The following is a 19,225-nucleotide window of genomic DNA, read 5'->3' as shown; positions in this document are numbered from 1 at the left end:
ATTAGGTTCCTCTGGTGGGAAAAGATGGTAAACCTGGAGGATAGATGTAAATTCCAGTAGCTGCCTCGGATGATGAGTCCGGATGGGGTGGTGCAAATGCACACAATGGTGTCCGCTGTAGTGTGGATTTAGCCCGATTTTAGTGATGCGTTTGATAGGAGGGGGGGGGGGGGCTCAACGCGTTTCTCTGGGTCAAACACCCAGCTTCTTCAGGAGCAAGTACTTGCTCCTGAAGAAGCTGGGTGTTTGACCCAGAGAAACGCGGCGGCGCGTGAAGCGCTAGTTATTTTCTATTCACTACAGGGACCCCGCCGGCCGCAGCCAGCTTTATACACATGACGGCGCCGCAGGTACCCCTACGGCACGGACACCCCTGACCGCCCCAGCACTGCAGGGACGCCCGGGCCGCAAGTTTTTTCCACAGGTACCACCCCCCCTCCCCCCGGCCAGTGCCGTCTTTCCCATTGGGCACGATGGGCAGTTGCCCGGGGGCCCTAGGACCTAGGGGCCCCCGGCCCAGCCCAATGGGAAAGATGGTGGCCGGGGTCCGGGAATCCGCTCACCCTCGCTGGGGGATCCGGGCAGGGGGATCAGGGCGGTGGCGGTAGCTAGAAGCCTGATTCGGCGAAGCTCTATTTGCCGGCGGGGTGGGAAGCGCTGTTGCATTTGAATAGACTGGCCGGACGCTGATTGGCTGAATTCAGAAAATCAGCATCCGGCCAGTCTTTGAAAAGGCAACAGCGCTTCCCACCCCGTCGGCAAATAGCGCTTCACCTCCTAGCTAGCAGTGAATTTAATTTCGGGGGTCCGTGTGCCGGGGTTCTGATCACCCTCACTGGGTGATCCGGCAGGGGGATCAGGGCATCGGTGGCGGTAGCTAGGAGCCCGAAGTGGCGAAGCGCTATTTGCCGGCAGGGGGGGCGAGAAGTGCTGCTGCATTTAAAATGACTGGCTGAATGCTGATTGGCTGAATAGACCAGGGATGAGCAGTAAGCGGCCCTCCAGCTGTTGATGAACTACGCATCCCTGCAGGCTTTGCCTCAGGTTTGCTATTTGGCCATGCTGAAACTGATGCAAAGCATGCTGGGATGTGTAGTTCATCAACAGCTAGAGGGCTGCGTATTGCCCACCCCTGCTATTGACCATCTGTTAAATATTAATACTGTATTCCATACAGTATTCAGTGTATAAAAAGACCAATCGGAGCTACCACTTTCCCAGCCCCCCTACAATGCGCTGCACAGTGGGAGACTTTGGATTACATTTGGAACCCCCCCTCTAAAAATCCTGCGTTTGCCACTGGGGAGTGGTGAAGGTTAGTCTTAAACTGCAGGAGCGGTGGGTTAGGGGTAGTGTTAAATGCTCACCGGGATCTGTCAGGAGTTTGAACGTTGAGGTACCGCTGTTGGCATACTGACTGGTTGGTTGGTGACTGCCAGGCTTTCTATTTTGTAATTATTTTCATGTGAAATTAAAACAGCTTGTACCATTCACCCCACCAAGAATCGAATACGCCCTCAATGAACTCTGTGTACGAGGATTCTTTGCAGATGGAGGAACCACACTTGCGGATAAATTGTGAGTTATTGGTATCCACAGCATGAGGGTTTAATAGTCACTAGAATGTGTGAATGTCTGTCTATAACCAGTATTGGTGCTGCATATATAACCAGTATTGGTGCTGTGTCTATAGCCAGTATTGATGCTGCATATACTGTATAACCAGTATTGGTGCTGTGTCTATAGCCAGTATTGATGCTGCATATACTGTATAACCAGTATTGGTGCTGTGTCTATAGCCAGTATTGATGCTGCATATACTGTATAACCAGTATTGGTGCTGTGTCTATAGCCAGTATTGATGCTGCATATACTGTATAACCAGTATTGGTGCTGTGTCTATAGCCAGTATTGATGCTGCATATACTGTATAACCAGTATTGATGTTGGATATACTGTATAACCAGTAATGGTGCTGCATCTATAACCAGTATTGGTGCTGTGGCTATAGTCAGTATTGATGCTGCATATACTGTATAACCAGTGCTGGTGCTGTGTCTATAGCCAGTATTGATGCTGCATATACTGTATAACCAGTATTGGTGCTGTGTCTATAGCCAGTATTGATGCTGCATATACTGTATAACCAGTATTGATGTTGGATATACTGTATAACCAGTATTGGTGCTGCATCTATAACCAGTATTGGTGCTGTGGCTATAGTCAGTATTGATGCTGCATATACTGTATAACCAGTATTGGTGCTGTGGCTATAGTCAGTATTGATGCTGCATATACTGTATAACCAGTATTGGTGCTGTGGCTATAGTCAGTATTGATGCTGCATATACTGTATAACCAGTATTGGTGCTGTGGCTATAGTCAGTATTGATGCTGCATATACTGTATAACCAGTGCTGGTGCTGTGTCTATAGCCAGTATTGATGCTGCATATACTGTATAACCAGTATTGGTGCTGTGGCTATAGCCAGTATTGATGCTGCATATACTGTATAACCAGTATTGGTGCTGTGTCTATAGCCAGTATTGATGCTGCATATACTGTATAACCAGTATTGATGTTGGATATACTGTATAACCAGTATTGGTGCTGCATCTATAACCAGTATTGGTGCTGTGGCTATAGTCAGTATTGATGCTGCATATACTGTATAACCAGTATTGGTGCTGTGGCTATAGTCAGTATTGATGCTGCATATACTGTATAACCAGTATTGGTGCTGTGGCTATAGTCAGTATTGATGCTGCATATACTGTATAACCAGTATTGGTGCTGTGGCTATAGTCAGTATTGATGCTGCATATACTGTATAACCAGTGCTGGTGCTGTGTCTATAGCCAGTATTGATGCTGCATATACTGTATAACCAGTATTGGTGCTGTGTCTATAGCCAGTATTGATGCTGCATATACTGTATAACCAGTATTGGTGCTGTGTCTATTGCCAGTATTGATGCTGCATATACTGTATAACCAGTATTGATGTTGGATATACTGTATAACCAGTATTGGTGCTGCATCTATAACCAGTATTGGTGCTGTGGCTATAGTCAGTATTGATGCTGCATATACTGTATAACCAGTATTGGTGCTGTGTCTATAGCCAGTATTGATGCTGCATATACTGTATAACCAGTATTGATGTTGGATATACTGTATAACCAGTATTGGTGCTGCATCTATAACCAGTATTGGTGCTGTGGCTATAGTCAGTATTGATGCTGCATATACTGTATAACCAGTGCTGGTGCTGTGTCTATAGCCAGTATTGATGCTGCATATACTGTATAACCAGTATTGGTGCTGTGTCTATAGCCAGTATTGATGCTGCATATACTGTATAACCAGTATTGGCGCTTCATCTATAAGCAGTATTGGTGCTGTGTCTATAGCCAGTATTGATGCTGCACATACTGTATAACCAGTATTGGTGCTGTGTCTATAGCCAGTATTGATGCTGCATATACTGTATAACCAGTATTGGCGCTTCATCTATAAGCAGTATTGGTGCTGTGTCTATAGCCAGTATTGATGCTGCATATACTGTATAACCAGTATTGGCGCTTCATCTATAAGCAGTATTGGTGCTGTGTCTATAGCCAGTATTGATGCTGCACATACTGTATAACCAGTATTGGTTATCGCTCGGCTTCCAACACAGGGCGGTGATCCCTCTATTCATTCATTTATCTACTTATTGATTTGCGCATAAATGTATGTGGCTGCTTTTTCTCCCTTATGCGCTCAGTTGATATATTTGCTTTCTATTTATTAGTGCACATTGGCAATACGTGGTATAATTCATTTTTTGCAGTCTGTTATTTATTTTGGATAATACTTTCCCTCTGCTATACACGTCAGGAATATACATGATCATTTGTTTCTGACCATTGGTACGTAGGGAGTCCCAGTGTGTGGGGCAAAATAACAGGTGCGGTTAATGCATTTTGATTCCTATTTTGTTTGATTATTGTAGCGCAGGATGTCTTATTATATGGGCTAACCTAACTGGTGCAGACATTTATTTCCATTTATATCAATGTAGATAGAGTCTGAGCATTATTAGATACGCAGTTTTGGTCTCTGAACAGCTTGACTGGTACTGTGATAACTCTGATTGATTGCGCCTGGGGATGACTGTTTGACCTTGGCCTGACAGACATTTAGCAGCCTAGACTTCATTTGCATGTAAAATCGTATGCATGTGTGCAAGGTGTAGCAGAGATAATTTGTGATAACCACAGTTTTGTTTCTAGCCAGCGCTTTTTTTGAGCTAATAGCATTAAAAATAGCTACTTTGGTTTACAACCAGGGTAATTTACTAGTCAATTTGTTTCACTTACAAAAACATCAATTTGTTACAATGTGTGACAGCAGGTCTGACACATACCGTAGTTGTTCTGTTGCTATTTCTAGAGCCACAAAGCCAATGTGTTAATGATTATACCATAAATGACTGCTAAGGGAGTAATTATAATTGAAGTTAAAATCAAAAATTTAAATTATTAAAATTATACATATGTAAACCAATGCCACATATTTATGATATGCGTATGTATATATAGAAAAGCACTTATTTTTTGTCCTTTCTGAAATTTTTGTTATGCTGATCAATGATTATAATCCTCATCTCAGAATCAATTGAGATTACATTGTCAATGCCTTCTGGTTAAGGGCATTAAGGATTTATGATGGTCAGCCTTTACAAATAAAAGATATATGAAAGGGTATATTTGTGCATATATACCTACGCATATCTATTAGCGTAAATTCCTGTGAGCAGGCAACAAATCGCCAGGACAGATTAAATCCTAATAATTGTTAATTTAAACACTCAGCAAATATATAAAAAAACACAATAAAAATTCATTTTCTTTAGTGTAATCGTTAAGCATCTTTATTGAGCAACTTTGATCTGGGGGTAATAAGAGTGCACCCCACCCGAGTTTCTTTTTCTTCTTGTTTTTCTTGTTATAATTATGGGGTTGCCAGATTCCACAGTGTCATAAACCATGCCCTGCTCATTCTGCCCCAAGGTGGTGAGCATGTAGGGTATTTATGATCCCAAGATCATAAAATGTAGTATTTCTTTAATCTTCAGAGGCTTCCCCTTGGTTGTGTTGATGTGTCAATGATCTGTTTTGCCTAGGGTATTGGCGTGGACAATTATAACCTGTTGGTAGTAGTTTGTTTTCGTGTTGTCATTGCCTCTGGCCTGAGACAGTAGGTCAGCTGGCTTATACACTTCTTAAGGTATGCAGATCTTTGATTGTGATCTGTAACTTTGCATCTAAACATCCCCCTGCACATACCAGGATCTGTTTACATATTATGTGGCCAACAACCAGATGACCTGTTGACTTTATTCTACCAGGTTCTAATTATTTATTTGCTGTGAATCAGGCATACAGTAGGCATATACCTACATAAAAATCCATAACCTTGCAGTAAGACACAAATGTGCATCTATATACAGTACAGACATATTCAAACACTATCCTAATACATTCATATCTATTCCTCACTATGGGCCTTATTTTGGTTCATTCTTTCTGACAAACTCATTCTTAGATGGGCAAAGCCATGTGCACTGCAGGTGGGGCAGATGTAACATGTGCAGAGAGAATTAGATTTGAGTGGGGTTTTACTTCAAAGTGAGATCTATATTGCAGTGTAAAAATAAAGCAGTCAGTATTTTCCCTGCACAGAAACAAAATTACTCACCCAAATCTAATTCTCTCTGCACATGTTACATCTGCCCCACCTGCAGTGCACATGGTTTTGTCCATCTAAGAAGGATTTTGTCAGAAAGAATGAACCAAAATAAGGCCCTATATACTATATCTTTCTATCTAGACTCTTCACTAAGGTTAAAATCACCTTTCATCATTAATATAAAAATGAAAACAATATCTCTGATTCTAAGTTATAATTTATGCAAACAATTACCTGGCAACAGTAGCCAGTATTGATGCTGCATATACTGTATAACCAGTGTTGGTGCTGTGTCTATAACCAGTATTGATGCTGTGTCTATAACTTGTATCGATGCTGGGCTATAAAAAGTATTGGTGCTGCATCTTTAACCAGAATTGATGCTGCATCTATAACGACTGTAGCATTAATGATGCATCTATATTGATGTTACATATATTGTATAACCAGTATTGGTGCTGCATTTTTAACCAGTATTGATGCTGCATCTATAACTAGCCTTAATAATGCATCTATATTGATGCTGCATATATTGTATAACCAGTATTGGTGCTGTGTCTATAACCAGTATTAATGCTGTGTCTATAGCCAGTATTGATGCTGCATATACTGTGTAACCAGTATTGGTGCTGTGTCTATAACCAGTATTAATGCTGTGTCTATAGCCAGTATTGATGCTGCATATACTGTATAACCAGTATTGGTGCTGTGTCTATAACCAGTATTAATCCTATGTCTATAGCCAATATTGATGCTGCATATACTGTATAACCAGTATTGGTGCTGTGTCTATAACCAGTATTAATGCTGTGTCTATAGCCAGTATTGATGCTGCATATACTGTATAACCAGTATTGGTGCTGTGTCTATAACCAGTATGAATGCTGTGTCTATAGCCAGTATTGATGCTGCATATACTGTATAACCAGTATTGGTGCTGTGTCTATAACCAGTATTAATGCTGCATATACTGTATGACCAGTTGTGGTGCTGTGTCGATAACCAGTACTGCTGTTTGGTTAAGCTGCGGTGTACATGTACATTATAAAGCAGGTAAATCTGCATCCTGTATGCAATTCTTTAACACTGCTACAGAACATAACAATCCCCTCCACTATAATGCTATAATATAGCAATCCGCAACCTTTTGTATCGGCAAGTTTTTATTCAATACTCCATGAAAAGGGACCTTCGATCAGAATCAGCAAAACTCTGTAGGTGCCCGAGGTTTCTTCCTTCTCAGAAGTACCCACACTCCCTTTTCTTAAAGAGGAATCCCCCCCCCCCCCCCTCACATTCCGGCTTCTTATTACCTTAGCCGGCAAGAGTTGGAGGGGTTCCTGTGTCTTAGCCTGGGCATGTGCAGCATTGCTAGGGCTTGGCATCACAGTCCACTTTCCCAGTGTAACCCTTGTATGAGAGAGCAGGCTCCATCTTCTCTATAGAGTGACCGGCTATCAGCGTGCTCCTTAATGTGGATTGATATTATACAGTATAACATTGGGGATGATCCGGAGGTGTACACATTACTGAAGTCACAAACAATGGAGCAGTGTCACACCGCTGGCAAACACCTATCTGCAGAGAGGGGAAGCGCCAGGCAGTAGAGTCGCTCTCCCTGCTCTGTATCCCTGGAGGCTGCTGATTCATTTGAATGGGTTTTATATAAATTCTCCTGAACCCCATCTGCAGATCCACGGGAGATAAATTGCATGTGATTTATTGCATATAAAAATGGCACTAGTGCCAAATCATAAGTGGACCTCCCAGGGAGCTGTCGGGGAATTGGACTAGTGTATGGGGGCCTTAACAGCTGTGACCCATCTTGTTGCCACTTCTGTGTATGATAAATCTTTCTCGCACATTGCAGTAAAGGCGACATTGTGGACCCACACCTGAAACAGCAGATTCTCCTGTATAACATCCCAACCATTGTGAAGAAGATCATTTCCCTATTTATGAGACCTATGGTAAGTAATAGCATGTCTACGGAGAACATTAGTGGCCATGTCCGGGCGGTATCTCGTAACCTGTTGGACCTTGGGATAAGTGCCCTAGAGAAGAGCTATTTTAGATCACTCATTTTCATAAATCAAAGTAAAAAATATCATTATTCGGATGGACCCAGATATCCAATATGGTCCATATACTTAAGGTTAACATGGCCAAAACGTTGAAACAATCAGTAGGTTGCACATGATAAGTTCCACGTGGGTTTTTCACAATTTTTAAAAAAAAATTTCGGACTTCTTCATCTTGTACCATCCACTTGGACTCCGATTGGGAAGGGCAAACTGAGCAATTCAAGCCATGGTTGAGTACGCGGAACACTAGTGGGGCTCCAAATGGTCAGATCTCAACAGTGACACCCAAAAAGTCATGTCGACCGTTTCATGTGTCAACCTTTTTTCCAGTATTGACCTTGATCATGTGGACAGTTTGACTGTCGACTTAGACATTGGTCCTAATTGAGAACTGATTGCACAACTGATAATTTTCGTGGCCAAGCGATCAGGTGTACGCTGACCCACCTCAGTGAAAGTGGATGGTGGGGCATGAAAAACCGCCTGTCGGCACAGGCCGGCTGCAAAAAACGGCATGTCGACCTTTTTCATGTCGACATATTGCCTGTCGACCTTTAAACCCTGTCCACCTTTAAACCCTGTCAACCTTTTTCCACATCGACCTATTGTGTATCGACCTTTAAACCCTGTCAACCTTTTGACTGTCGACCTTTTGACCCTGTCGACCATTAGTGGTCGACCATATGACTGTCTGTGATGAGTCTTTCTATGACCAGTCCATATACCGTCAGAAACTAACCACAGTAGTATAAAATAAAATTAGGATGGAATTATTACTCCACGGAATTGACACATGACACATATCTGTGCCGACGCCGCCCATGCTGCACAGAATACAGCATTGTACAGAAGTTAGTGTAAGTCGCCAATTAGTTCAAACGTATTTTAATCGTGATTTATATCTCATCCTAGTTCCCACGAATTGCGAATCACCTGGAAGCACACTGTGGAGTGAGGTGAGTTGGGGCTTTGCTTCTGGTTTTTACCCACAATGCTTTGCAGCATCCTGTAACTGTCACTGCACTGACCCTGCTAATGGCAAGAACCACGGGGTGAAATGTAATAGGGTGCGATTTGTAGTCATGTTTTAAAACTAATCGCATGTCAAAGTATCGCACTTGTTTTGATAAAATGCAAATGTAATAGGGGGCATATTTTTAGACAAAGTTGTGATTCGCACACAACCTTTAGTCAGAAAATGTGCGATTTTTTTTGTCTGGTCCCCCCTGAGCATAACCAGCCAGGGCTCATTCAAAAATACGGGGCACAAAAAGCTATGGGGTCCCCTGTATTTCTGAAACCAGCTCCAGACTCTTGGTTGGACCAGTCCTGGTTCCAAAAATACGGGGGACAAAAAAACTTGGTGCCTTGCATAAAGAGTATTCCCCGGCCGTGACATGCGCACCGTGACTGGTCAGCCCTGGGGTACCTGGGGGAGAGGGGACCCCCTCCTAATAAAGAGGTCCACCCCAGGCTTCACCTGTTCAGGCTGAAGCATGGGGTGTCCCAGGGTGGTAAACACCTGGCTAATACATGTTTAAAATTAGAATAAAAATATTGATTTTTACAGTTAAACTACAAGTTCCATCATGCGGGGAATTAATGGGCCCCCTTAGACTTGTAGTTCACCTGTAAAAAGAAGGTTCAAATAAAAACACACACACACCCAGAATGGTACAGCTTTATTACACACATTAGTTTTACACAAATATAGATGGTGAGCTGGCTCCCCTCGCACTGACAGCGGGGAAATGCTGCTGTAGTCCATGCTGGGGAAGCCCGAAGCCCTGATTGGCTGGGCGTCTGCATGGATCTGTCCATGGTTCTGTCAAAAATCGCACCCTATTACATTTGCGAATTGTATACTTTATAATGGTAAAACATCTGGATGCAAATTGAAGTGTGCGAATTTCCCGACAGGCAAAAATATGCAATTTTACTGCATAAACCGTGCAAATTAATCGCAATTAGCCTTCTATTACGATTGTGATTTGGACAAAACAGGTGAATTCAGCAAATTTTTTTTTGATAAAAATTTGGAAAAGTCTAAAATTCGTACTCTACATCTCACCCAATCTACCTATGGTTCGGGTTTCAATGCCTGACCATTACCCTATTGGCCACCCTAACCCTAAAGTTACAGGGACGCTGACCCTAATCCTAAATGTAAACGCTACACTAAGGACAATGCTAACCCTGACCGTAATATTAACCTTAACCCTTTCATGTCTAGTCAGGCTCAACAGTCCTAGTGCTAGTAGCAGATCCATTGGTGAGACACTTTAAAATAAGAAAATTGACATCGTTCAACATTCAATGTAGACCATTTCAGAATAAAAAATAAAAAAATACAATTCATTGAAACATTTAAACCAGACTGAATTGCAAAAAATAAAATAAAAATTGCTGCAAAAAAGTCTTAAGCCAAAACTGTGGTCATTATAATAATATCGACATTTACGTGTCAATATGTTAATAATGTTGACATTTTAACCATGTTGATAGAAAACCGAGGGCTGATTAAGCAAAGAGGTGACATAAACTGCCAAAGGAATCTGAGATGTCTGCACTTTGGATTGTGTTGATGACAAGGTTGATGACAGAGAACAGACTGGGTGGATCTGCAGCACAGGATTTAAGTATTTGTAATTGTAGGTGTTAATTGTGACCCCCTTCTATTTTGATTTAAACAGATTTAAAATGACTGTTTAATAGGGGTGTGCTACCACAGACACAAGAATATCACATTATACACAGAAAGAGAAAGTGTGTCTGGGTGTGGTGCACCTTAAGGAAGTAATAGATGGCAATAAAATTTAACCTTTAATTAAGTATTATTAAAACTGCAAAATATAAAAGAAAACATACAGATGACAAACAAAGTCAACAATAGTGCGTGTTTAAAAACAGCACGTGTGGGGACTGACTGTGTGTTTAGGACAAGTCTCTTTATATTAATATAGTGTAGCGTTCTTCAAAATAACAGGTATTGTTGCCAAATGTGGGAAGGAAAACTTCCTCTTATTACATTTGTTGCAATATTAATTCCTTCTGATAGCAAGTTGCTTATGCTGAGGCAGCCTATGTGTACAAATAGAAGATGTGATCGCTGACAGGTCTGGTGTGTGTGTGTCAACACATCATATGTCGACTTGGTTAGATGTGGGTTTTTGCTAATATGGGTGCTGCAAATCACCTCCCCACAATTGTCGGGTGTGTATGTGCTCTGATGATAGTACACAACCCAATTGAGTCATCAATGTCCTCAGTATTATATGAGCCAGTCAAATTTTATTATAATTGATACTGTGCTGAATTGTATATTTTAGGGACATAGGCCCCCATTTATCATTGATCACATTTACAATGCGTTCTGGGCAGAATATTACCGCCCAGGATCGCATTGTAAAATGCGATAATTTCGGCCGAATGTATGACCTGCCAGGGCGCAGAGACAGGGCTCCGAAAGGAGCCCGTCCCTGCGATGCCTGGTTCCGGAAGCCGGGGGGTCTGCGCATGCGCGGTTATGCGCTGACCCCCCCCGCAACCCCGCTGACCGCACTGCCGCTCGGGCTACAATGGGCTATCGCCACATCAGAATGGCGATAGCCCAGGGGTGCGATGCCGGGCCGCCCGATGTTGATACATCGGCCAGCTTTGCATCCCCCATAGAAACCTATGAGGGATGCGGCCGGCGGCGCTGCAGGGGGGGACCCCTGCTGCGGTCCCCCTTAATACATCTCAGTGCTACTTAATATTTGCGGTTGACCCCCGAAAACGGACTTGATAAATGGGCCCCATAAAGTGTACTTCATACTGTGAGCATTAGAACACTGTTCTTTGGTCGTTTATATATGAGCACTAGTCAAGCCTGACTGTCTCAATGTATTACAACCAGTTGTCTTAATGGTACTGATTTGTATATGCATATACAGACATTCCTCACTTAACGACCTACCTGTTTACCGACCACCCGGACTTACGACCTGGGCCTTCGTTTAGCGTCCGTGCTGTGACTCCTCGGACTTACGACCCCGCCTGCTCTGCTTTACGACCTGCCCGCCTACCCTCTCGCAGTTACGACCTGCCCTGCCTGTTTAACGACCAGCGTCTCAGAAGTCTTAAGAGGTTTTATATATGCTCGTTTAACAACCAATTCACTTAACGACCGGGTCGTAGGAACGGAACCTGGTCGTTAAGTGAGGAATGTCTGTATGCGGTTTGAACACAAGATCTCAGCGGTGGTTGTTATATACGTATATCACTGTTGCAGTAAAATGACAGATTGGTATAAGAGCCCTTTAGCCGGGCTAAAGACACACGGAGCTAAACCAATATATGAACTTGTGGCGCTTGGAGTATCTCAGCGATACCCACTGATAGTCAGTGTGCCCGCTAATGCAATAGGCACTTCTGTAGTACTGCAGGAGTTTTTAACAGATTTTCACATTCACCTTATCTATATCATATTACATGACACATTAAACACATTAGAGCCCTTAAAAGGGCTAAGTTTGAGAGACGCTAAATACACATTTGTGATAATGGGAGACTGTGCACATATCGTACACCCACACGGCCGAGTTAGGGTAGCCAATTAAGGAGCAGGGGAGGAGTCCTTTATGTTAGAAAGGGCCAGGAAGTCAGGTGATCTCTGTCCGGATTTTTCTGCTGAGTAAAGGTGCATGCCCAGATCTGCTCCTCTATTTCATACATTTCTCCTTTAATTCTTCTCTGAGCTCTCTTTTCTGTCCCCTATACCTACTCTGTCTTCCTGTCATACTATATACTTCTATTAGTTCACCCCCCTTAATTATGCCATGCCCACGCCGCATTTCACAACCCCCCATCCGCTTCCAAGACCCGGGATACCTGGTCCGCGGGTCTCCGGCGAGTTCTCCTGCGCCCCCCCCCCCGCCGGCCCTGCTAGCCGTGGGCAGGGTGTTCATCGCACGGGGCTGTGTGGCTGCTGCTGATGACGCGGCCTATGATGCGTCTGATCGCGTCATCGCGCTGCGGCCAGGAGTGACAGTACGCCCGTACGCCCGTGGTCACTTAAGCACCTGGGTGGCGAGCGGAGGCAGGGGGGCTGCAGTCGGAGGGCGGCGGGGAGGTCAGGGCAGAACACAGGGCAGGAGAGGCTCAGCAGGCCGCAGGCGGCCAACCCAAGATGCCCGCCGGGTGCCTGCAGGGATGTCCACCCCTCAGGCACCTGACGGTGGCCGCCCCTCTGGCTTTCTGGTTTCAGGGTTTAATTTCTCATCCCCATACTGGGGGAGGGGACATCCGGGTCCCCAAGGAACCTGAAATCCGCGATAGATATGCCGAAGATCGTTTTGGAAAAAGTGGCAAAAGAAGTAGCTTTAGGCAGGATGGTGGGTCCTTTTCCCGAGCCGCCGGTGCGGGATTTGGTCCTGTCCCCTGTTGGCGTGGTCCCAAAAAAGGAGACCGGAAAGTTCCGGCTTATCCAACACCTGTCTCACCCTCCGGGATTGTCCGTCAACGATGCCAATCCTGAGGAATTGTGTCGGGTCCGGTATAAATCCTTTGAGGAGGCGCTGGCGATAGTCCGTAGCTTTGGGAGCGGGGTGCTGTTGGCAAAGGTCGAAATTGATCCGGCTTTTCGTCTATTGCCCTTGCATCCGGATTCCTTTTGGTACATGGGTTTCCGACTTCCGACGGGTAACTACGTGGATAGATGCCTGCCCATGGGGTGCTCAGTGTCCTGCGCCTACTTTGAATGCTTTAGCAGCTTTCTGCATTGGTGCGTGACGGAGATCTCGGGCGAGACAGGGGTTGCTCATTATTTGGACGACTTCCTGTGCGTTGGCCCAGCGGATTCCCCTCGATGCAGGGCCCTACTGGGCAGAATGCAGCTTTTTAGACATTTTCGGGTCCCCATTGGGAGGGGCTGACCACGTGCCTCTCCTTCTTGGGCATTGAGATCGACGCGGGGGCTGGGTGCTGCCGGTTGCCACTTGATAAGCTTGCATGGCTGCAAGGGGCGATCGCGCAGTCTCTGGCCTCTGGCAAGCTCAGGGTGCGCCAACTGCAGTCCCTGCTGGGATTGTTCCATTTCACATGTAGAGTGATCCCCATGGGCCGGGTTTTCTGCCGAAAGCTGGAACGGTCCATGGCGGGCAGCTTGAGGCCACAGTTTTTTGTGCGTTTAAATGCGGAACTGAAGCGCGATCTGCGAGTGTGGGAGGTCTTTCTTAAGAGGTTCAACGGGATGTTAATATGGCCCAGTCCCCCTAGAAGCAGCGCAGAACTGCGATTGTTCAATGACGCTGCGGGTGGGGTGGGCTTTGGGGCCTTCCTGCATTGGGCTTGGTGCGCCTCTACCTGGCCAGATGATTGGGTCGGGGAGGGGCTCACCAGGAACAGGCTGCTCCTAGAACTATTCTCCATAGTGGTGGCAGTGGAGCTTTGGGGCAATAGGCTGCGCGATGCCTGCGTCACTTTCTGGTGTGATAACCTGGGGGTGGTGCAGGTCATCAATAACCAGAGCTCTTCCTCGTTGCCAGTGGTGCGCTTGCTAGCTCGCCTAGTCTTGCGCTGTCTGCAGGTTAACTTGCATTTTGTGGCTAGGCACGTGCCCAGGGTGGACAACTCGATTGCCGACGCCCTGTCCAGGCAGGACTGGGCTAGGTTTTGGTCCCTAGCTCCGGGGGCGGACTTGATTGGTGAGCCATGTCCTCATTATGTTTGGCAGGTGATCAGGCCGACATGGAGGAACTAGCCATGCGGGCTATTGCTCCTCGTACGCTTCGATGCTACCAAGCCAGATGGCTTGAATGGGAGCAATTCAGACTGTCCATTTCTCAGGCAGGTAAGACTCCTCGTGAGGTCATGACGGCTTTTGTGTGGAGTCTGTACTCCGGTGGACACTTGGTGTCAGCGGTGAGGAGGTTGTTAGCTGGGGTGGCGTTCTTCTCATCTCTGTCCGGGAAGGTCTTTCATCGTGTCTCTGGCCTTGCGGGGCTGGCGGCGCACTGCTCCTGTGGCTCCAGACAGCAGGAGGCTTATTGATGTGTCCCTGCTGCCTTCATTGCTGGTAGCGGTACGGGACATATACCTCACTGATTATGAGGTTCAGCTGTTTCGCCTGGCATATGCCATGGCGTATCATGGAGCTTTCAGGGTCGGCGAGCTGGTGGCATCCTCAAGGCATCGACCTTCGCCTCTGTTGTTAGAGATGTGTTGATCCAAGTTGACTTGGTTTGGTGCCGGGTGCGGCGTTCCAAGACGGATCAGGCTGGGAGAGGTCAGTGGCTGTCGCTGCATCTGTGCCCAGTGGAAGGGATTTGCCCAGTAGCGATGGCGAGTGCCTTTGCTCTGGTGCGACCCGACCGCCCTGGTGCATGGTTAATGCACATGGATGGTTCTTCACTGACCAAGTACCAGTTCTGTCATGTTTTGGGGCGGGCCTTGGGCTCCCTTACTTTTTGGGGCGGGCCTTGGGCTCCCTTACTTTTTTACATATGCGCCACATTTCTTTATGGAGGACTTTTTTACATATGCGCCACATTTCTTTATGGAGAAATAGAAAATACAAAGATACCTTGATGCGCTTGGTTCCTGCTACTTACCTCGTGAGTGTGGTACGCTATATGAATAAAAAGATACCTTGATAAGTTTTACCAACAAGTTCTGGATGTGAGTAAATGGTACGATATGGTGCCTGATCGTGTAAAAGATACCTTGATAGGAGTAACCCTATACGTCTGAGAGTGAGTGGGGGTACGCCCATCCTTTCGTATTCATATCTTTGGTGAAAGAGGAAAAAGAAACCTTTATAGGTTTTTTATTTTACCTGATTGTGTGAGTGGGGGTACGCTGCCTAATAAAGAGAAGATCTTATTAATACTTCAAGAGTACTAACCACTGAGGGACACTAACCTTCCTATTACTCTATCTTTCATCCTATGTATCATCTGATGAAAATGTATACTGGACTTTTGGACTTTTGAAAAACATCTATTGGACGTTACATTATTCGTTGTTGGAACCCCCCTATTGGGAGAAAACACATTAAAGGGGAAGTACCATTTACTTTTATCACCTACTGTGACACTTTATATTATATATATAGCGCATTGAGTAGCCAGGAGATTCCCAATATTCTTGTTCTTGGGCTCCCTTGGCCTGGATCCGAGGGAGTTTGGAACTCACTCCTTTCGGATCGGGGTGGCCACATCTGCTGCTGCTGCGGGCCACTCCGACGCAGAGATACAGTCTCTGGGTCGATGACGTTCGGCAGCATTCCGCAGATACATTCGGCCTGGTTTATCTGTCCATCTGCCTGACTGTAGCCGACTGGACGCATAAGTACTCGTCTCACTTTAGCGGGAGTCTTGAGGTGGTCCACTTTCCCCCAGGGGCACAATTCGGTTCAATTCCAATCTGACATGGCGTCTTGCTAGTTTTCTGTGCAGTGTGCCTCAAGGTCTGGTCGGCTATGGTTTCCTTCTCCTTCTTCCCTTCTCTGTGTGCGTGAATGGATGAGAATAATGATGCTGCTGGACATGTGTTAACATGTTCTTGACATCTTGTAGGTCGCAGAGACGCCAAGACGGTGTGGGTGATTGGACACTCCTTTGTCCATTGGGTGTCAAAATCTTGTGGGGTTTTGACTGAGAGCGTGCGTCCTAGGGCCCAGAGGGTCCGGTGGATTGCTGTGCATGGCATGCGCTGGGGCGCATTGCAGGGCCTGTTGTTAAGATCTGTGTGGGACTTTGGTGTCCCTGAGGTGCTTATATTGCATCTCGGCGGCAACGATTTAGGCCAGTGCACTGCCTTGGAGCTTAGGTCGGTGATTATTAGGGACCTGCACATTATTGCACAGACGCTCCCTTGTTGCCAGTTGGTTTGGTCCTCGATGATCCCTAGGAGGGTCTGGAGGAATGCCAGGTCTGGTCCCCACATGGATGGCGCCCGGAAGAAGGTGAATTCTGCGGTGCAACATTACCTATTGGCAAATGGGGGCGGCATCATCTGGCATGATGCCATTGTTTATAAGCGGGACGACCTGTATAGGCCGGACGGTGTCCATCTGAGTTCGGAAGGGCAATCTTTCTGGACGATTTGTTTAGTTAGTTAGGTTAGAAGTGCTGTGCGTTGTCTAGGAGTGGCGGTGCTGCGGCGTAGGGCCTAGCTTATGGCGGTAAAGAACGGTCCTTGTTTAAATGAATAGTATGAAGATAGTGGGGTGCACTCTCCCGACATCAATATGTCGCTAGCCCACGCCCCTTGGACAGGGGGCGGGCTGCACCATCCGCACAGGTGGGTCGCAAGGGGAGAGTTGGACACCAACGATGTATGAATGGTGTGTTGTGACCTTACCCCTCTCTCTCTTTTCTATGACCATTCTTTGGGGCCGCCACCCTCTTCATATATATATATATATATATATATATATATATATATATATATATATATATATATATATATATATATATATATATATGAAAGAAGAGGGACAGGGGGGCACCCAATAGTGCAATATCGCTTTTGTTTTTAAAAAGACATAGATTTAAAAGAAGACGTTCTAAATGTATAACTCGTACCGAGTTAATCAACTGGAGTGGGCTGGTTACCACTAGATTTAACACAATCCCCTCTGGCAAACAGCATACACAGGATCTTTCCGTCACCGTTACAGTGTGGTTGTTAACTCACGGGACCTTCTCAGCTTAGCAGGCTCGAGGGACACTGCAGGTCAAGCTGGCGGCGTGTGCTGGAAACCAGGAGCTTGAAGAAACGTGACGTTAGCCACGCCCCTACGCGTTTCGTCAGAGACGAAACAAGGGAGACGGACAAAAAAAAACAACAATTGTGTTCTTGAATTGATATTTGTAGAAATAAATGACCTGCTGTGAAGGATATAGCATCTGTGGTTCAGTTGTTTGTTACCTAGATTATTAAACACATGAGGGACCTTGTTTCAGGTCCCTCCGCTCCCCTGTGCATGCGTATGTGCAGACGCAGGGTGCGTGGGGCCACGGCGAACAGGGTGTTCGCTGAATGTAGGCACCCAAGATTGTGGTCGGGATGGGGCATGCGGCGATGGGCCGGGCAATTTCACCATGGAAACGCCCAGCGTTTCATGGACGTTCCCATGCAAAATCGCCTGATGAAGTGGGTGGGGGGGCAGCTGACATCAGTGTGACAATGCTAGTAGTCAATTTTAAAGTCACATTACCCCATTTATACACAATATAATAGTATAATAAAGTTTTATGTGTACACAATTTGGTGCTGTATCACACTCTGCGCCGGGGGTTGGGGGTGTAGCTCAGTTGGCTCCCAATTTTGGGCCCGATTCAGTCCCGCCCACTAGGCTGCGTATATTCACTGCCTAGTGACGAGCAGGTTAACGCTTCCCCGCAGACCGCGCACCCCTCTCCGGCCGGATCCCTTTGTTATATGCCCACACAACTGCTCGCATGCATCCGCACAAAGGAAAAATCATTTGATGTTTATCCTCTGTTCGCTATAAAAAGTAAGCCAGGACTTTAGTTAAACGGCGGTGGCCGAATTAAAGGCGGGTCCTGATGTCACGTGATCCACCTGAGTTTGCTGGGGTTCACCCAGTGTTTCTATGGGCGCGCCTACCATTTTTGTGGGCATGCCCTTGAACCGTCAGGTGTCCACCCCGGGACAACACCCCCTGTCAGTCAGGCAGCGAGTGCGACCTGAGAATGAAACATTTGCCGAAGGTGCTTGCTGCGGGGGGTCCGCAAATTCTCTCCTAAGTGCATGCGCAGACCCTCATCATTGGGGACGGGGACAATTTTGGACCTGTGCGAACAGGTCTGAATCGGCCCCTTTGTAACAAAAACTGAAATCTAGACAACATTTTAAATAAACCTAATAAAAGAAGGCAACGGAGAAACAATACTGTATATGGGAAATGTGCTGAGTGCGAGAAGAACTGACACAGGGCCAGAGGCACTAAGCTTCAAAAGTGATAACATGGAGAGTGATAAACAGCCAGCCAATCAGTTCCTACCTGTCATGTTACAGGCTGGGTTTGAAAAATGTCAGGCAGGAGCTGATTGGCTGGCTGTTTATCACTCCACATTTTGTCACTTTTGAAGCTTAGTGCATCTGGCCTACAATCAGTAAATTGCGAGTGATTGGAAGGGAATTATATATGACATGAGGACACAGTCCCTGTTTGTCACCTGTTGAATCTCTTCTTCTGATTTTCAGCTCTGTGAAAGACCTGTGGAAACATTACACAGCAGTTAAGGTAAGAAATCCACATGTGATAATCTGTGGGCCTTATTCAGACATGGCCGACATCAGTAGGTTGACATGCATGAAGGTTGACATGGGATTATGCCGACAGGGTCATTAGGTCTACATGAGGAAGGTCGACAGTGGAAAGGTCAACATGG

At 45.8% G+C, this 19,225-nt stretch overlaps 1 protein-coding gene across 1 annotated transcript in view; it reads left to right on the top strand.

Moving 5' to 3' along the window:
* The window catches only part of LOC146027302 (vitamin D3 hydroxylase-associated protein-like), a 60,911-nt gene that overhangs the window by 29,185 nt on the left and 12,501 nt on the right, over positions 1–19,225 (top strand). The window contains exons 9-12 of the mRNA XM_083158234.1: positions 1,481–1,578; positions 7,607–7,706; positions 8,733–8,776; positions 19,038–19,077. Coding sequence (XP_083014360.1) covers positions 1,481–1,578; positions 7,607–7,706; positions 8,733–8,776; positions 19,038–19,077 — 282 coding nt within the window. The remainder of the gene's footprint in view (positions 1–1,480; positions 1,579–7,606; positions 7,707–8,732; positions 8,777–19,037; positions 19,078–19,225) is intronic.

This window comes from Crinia signifera, chromosome 8 (genome assembly GCF_055691185.1).
Source record: "Crinia signifera chromosome 8, ASM5569118v1, whole genome shotgun sequence".
Lineage (NCBI taxonomy): Eukaryota > Metazoa > Chordata > Amphibia > Anura > Myobatrachidae > Crinia > Crinia signifera.
This window is presented reverse-complemented; position numbering and strand designations above follow the sequence as displayed.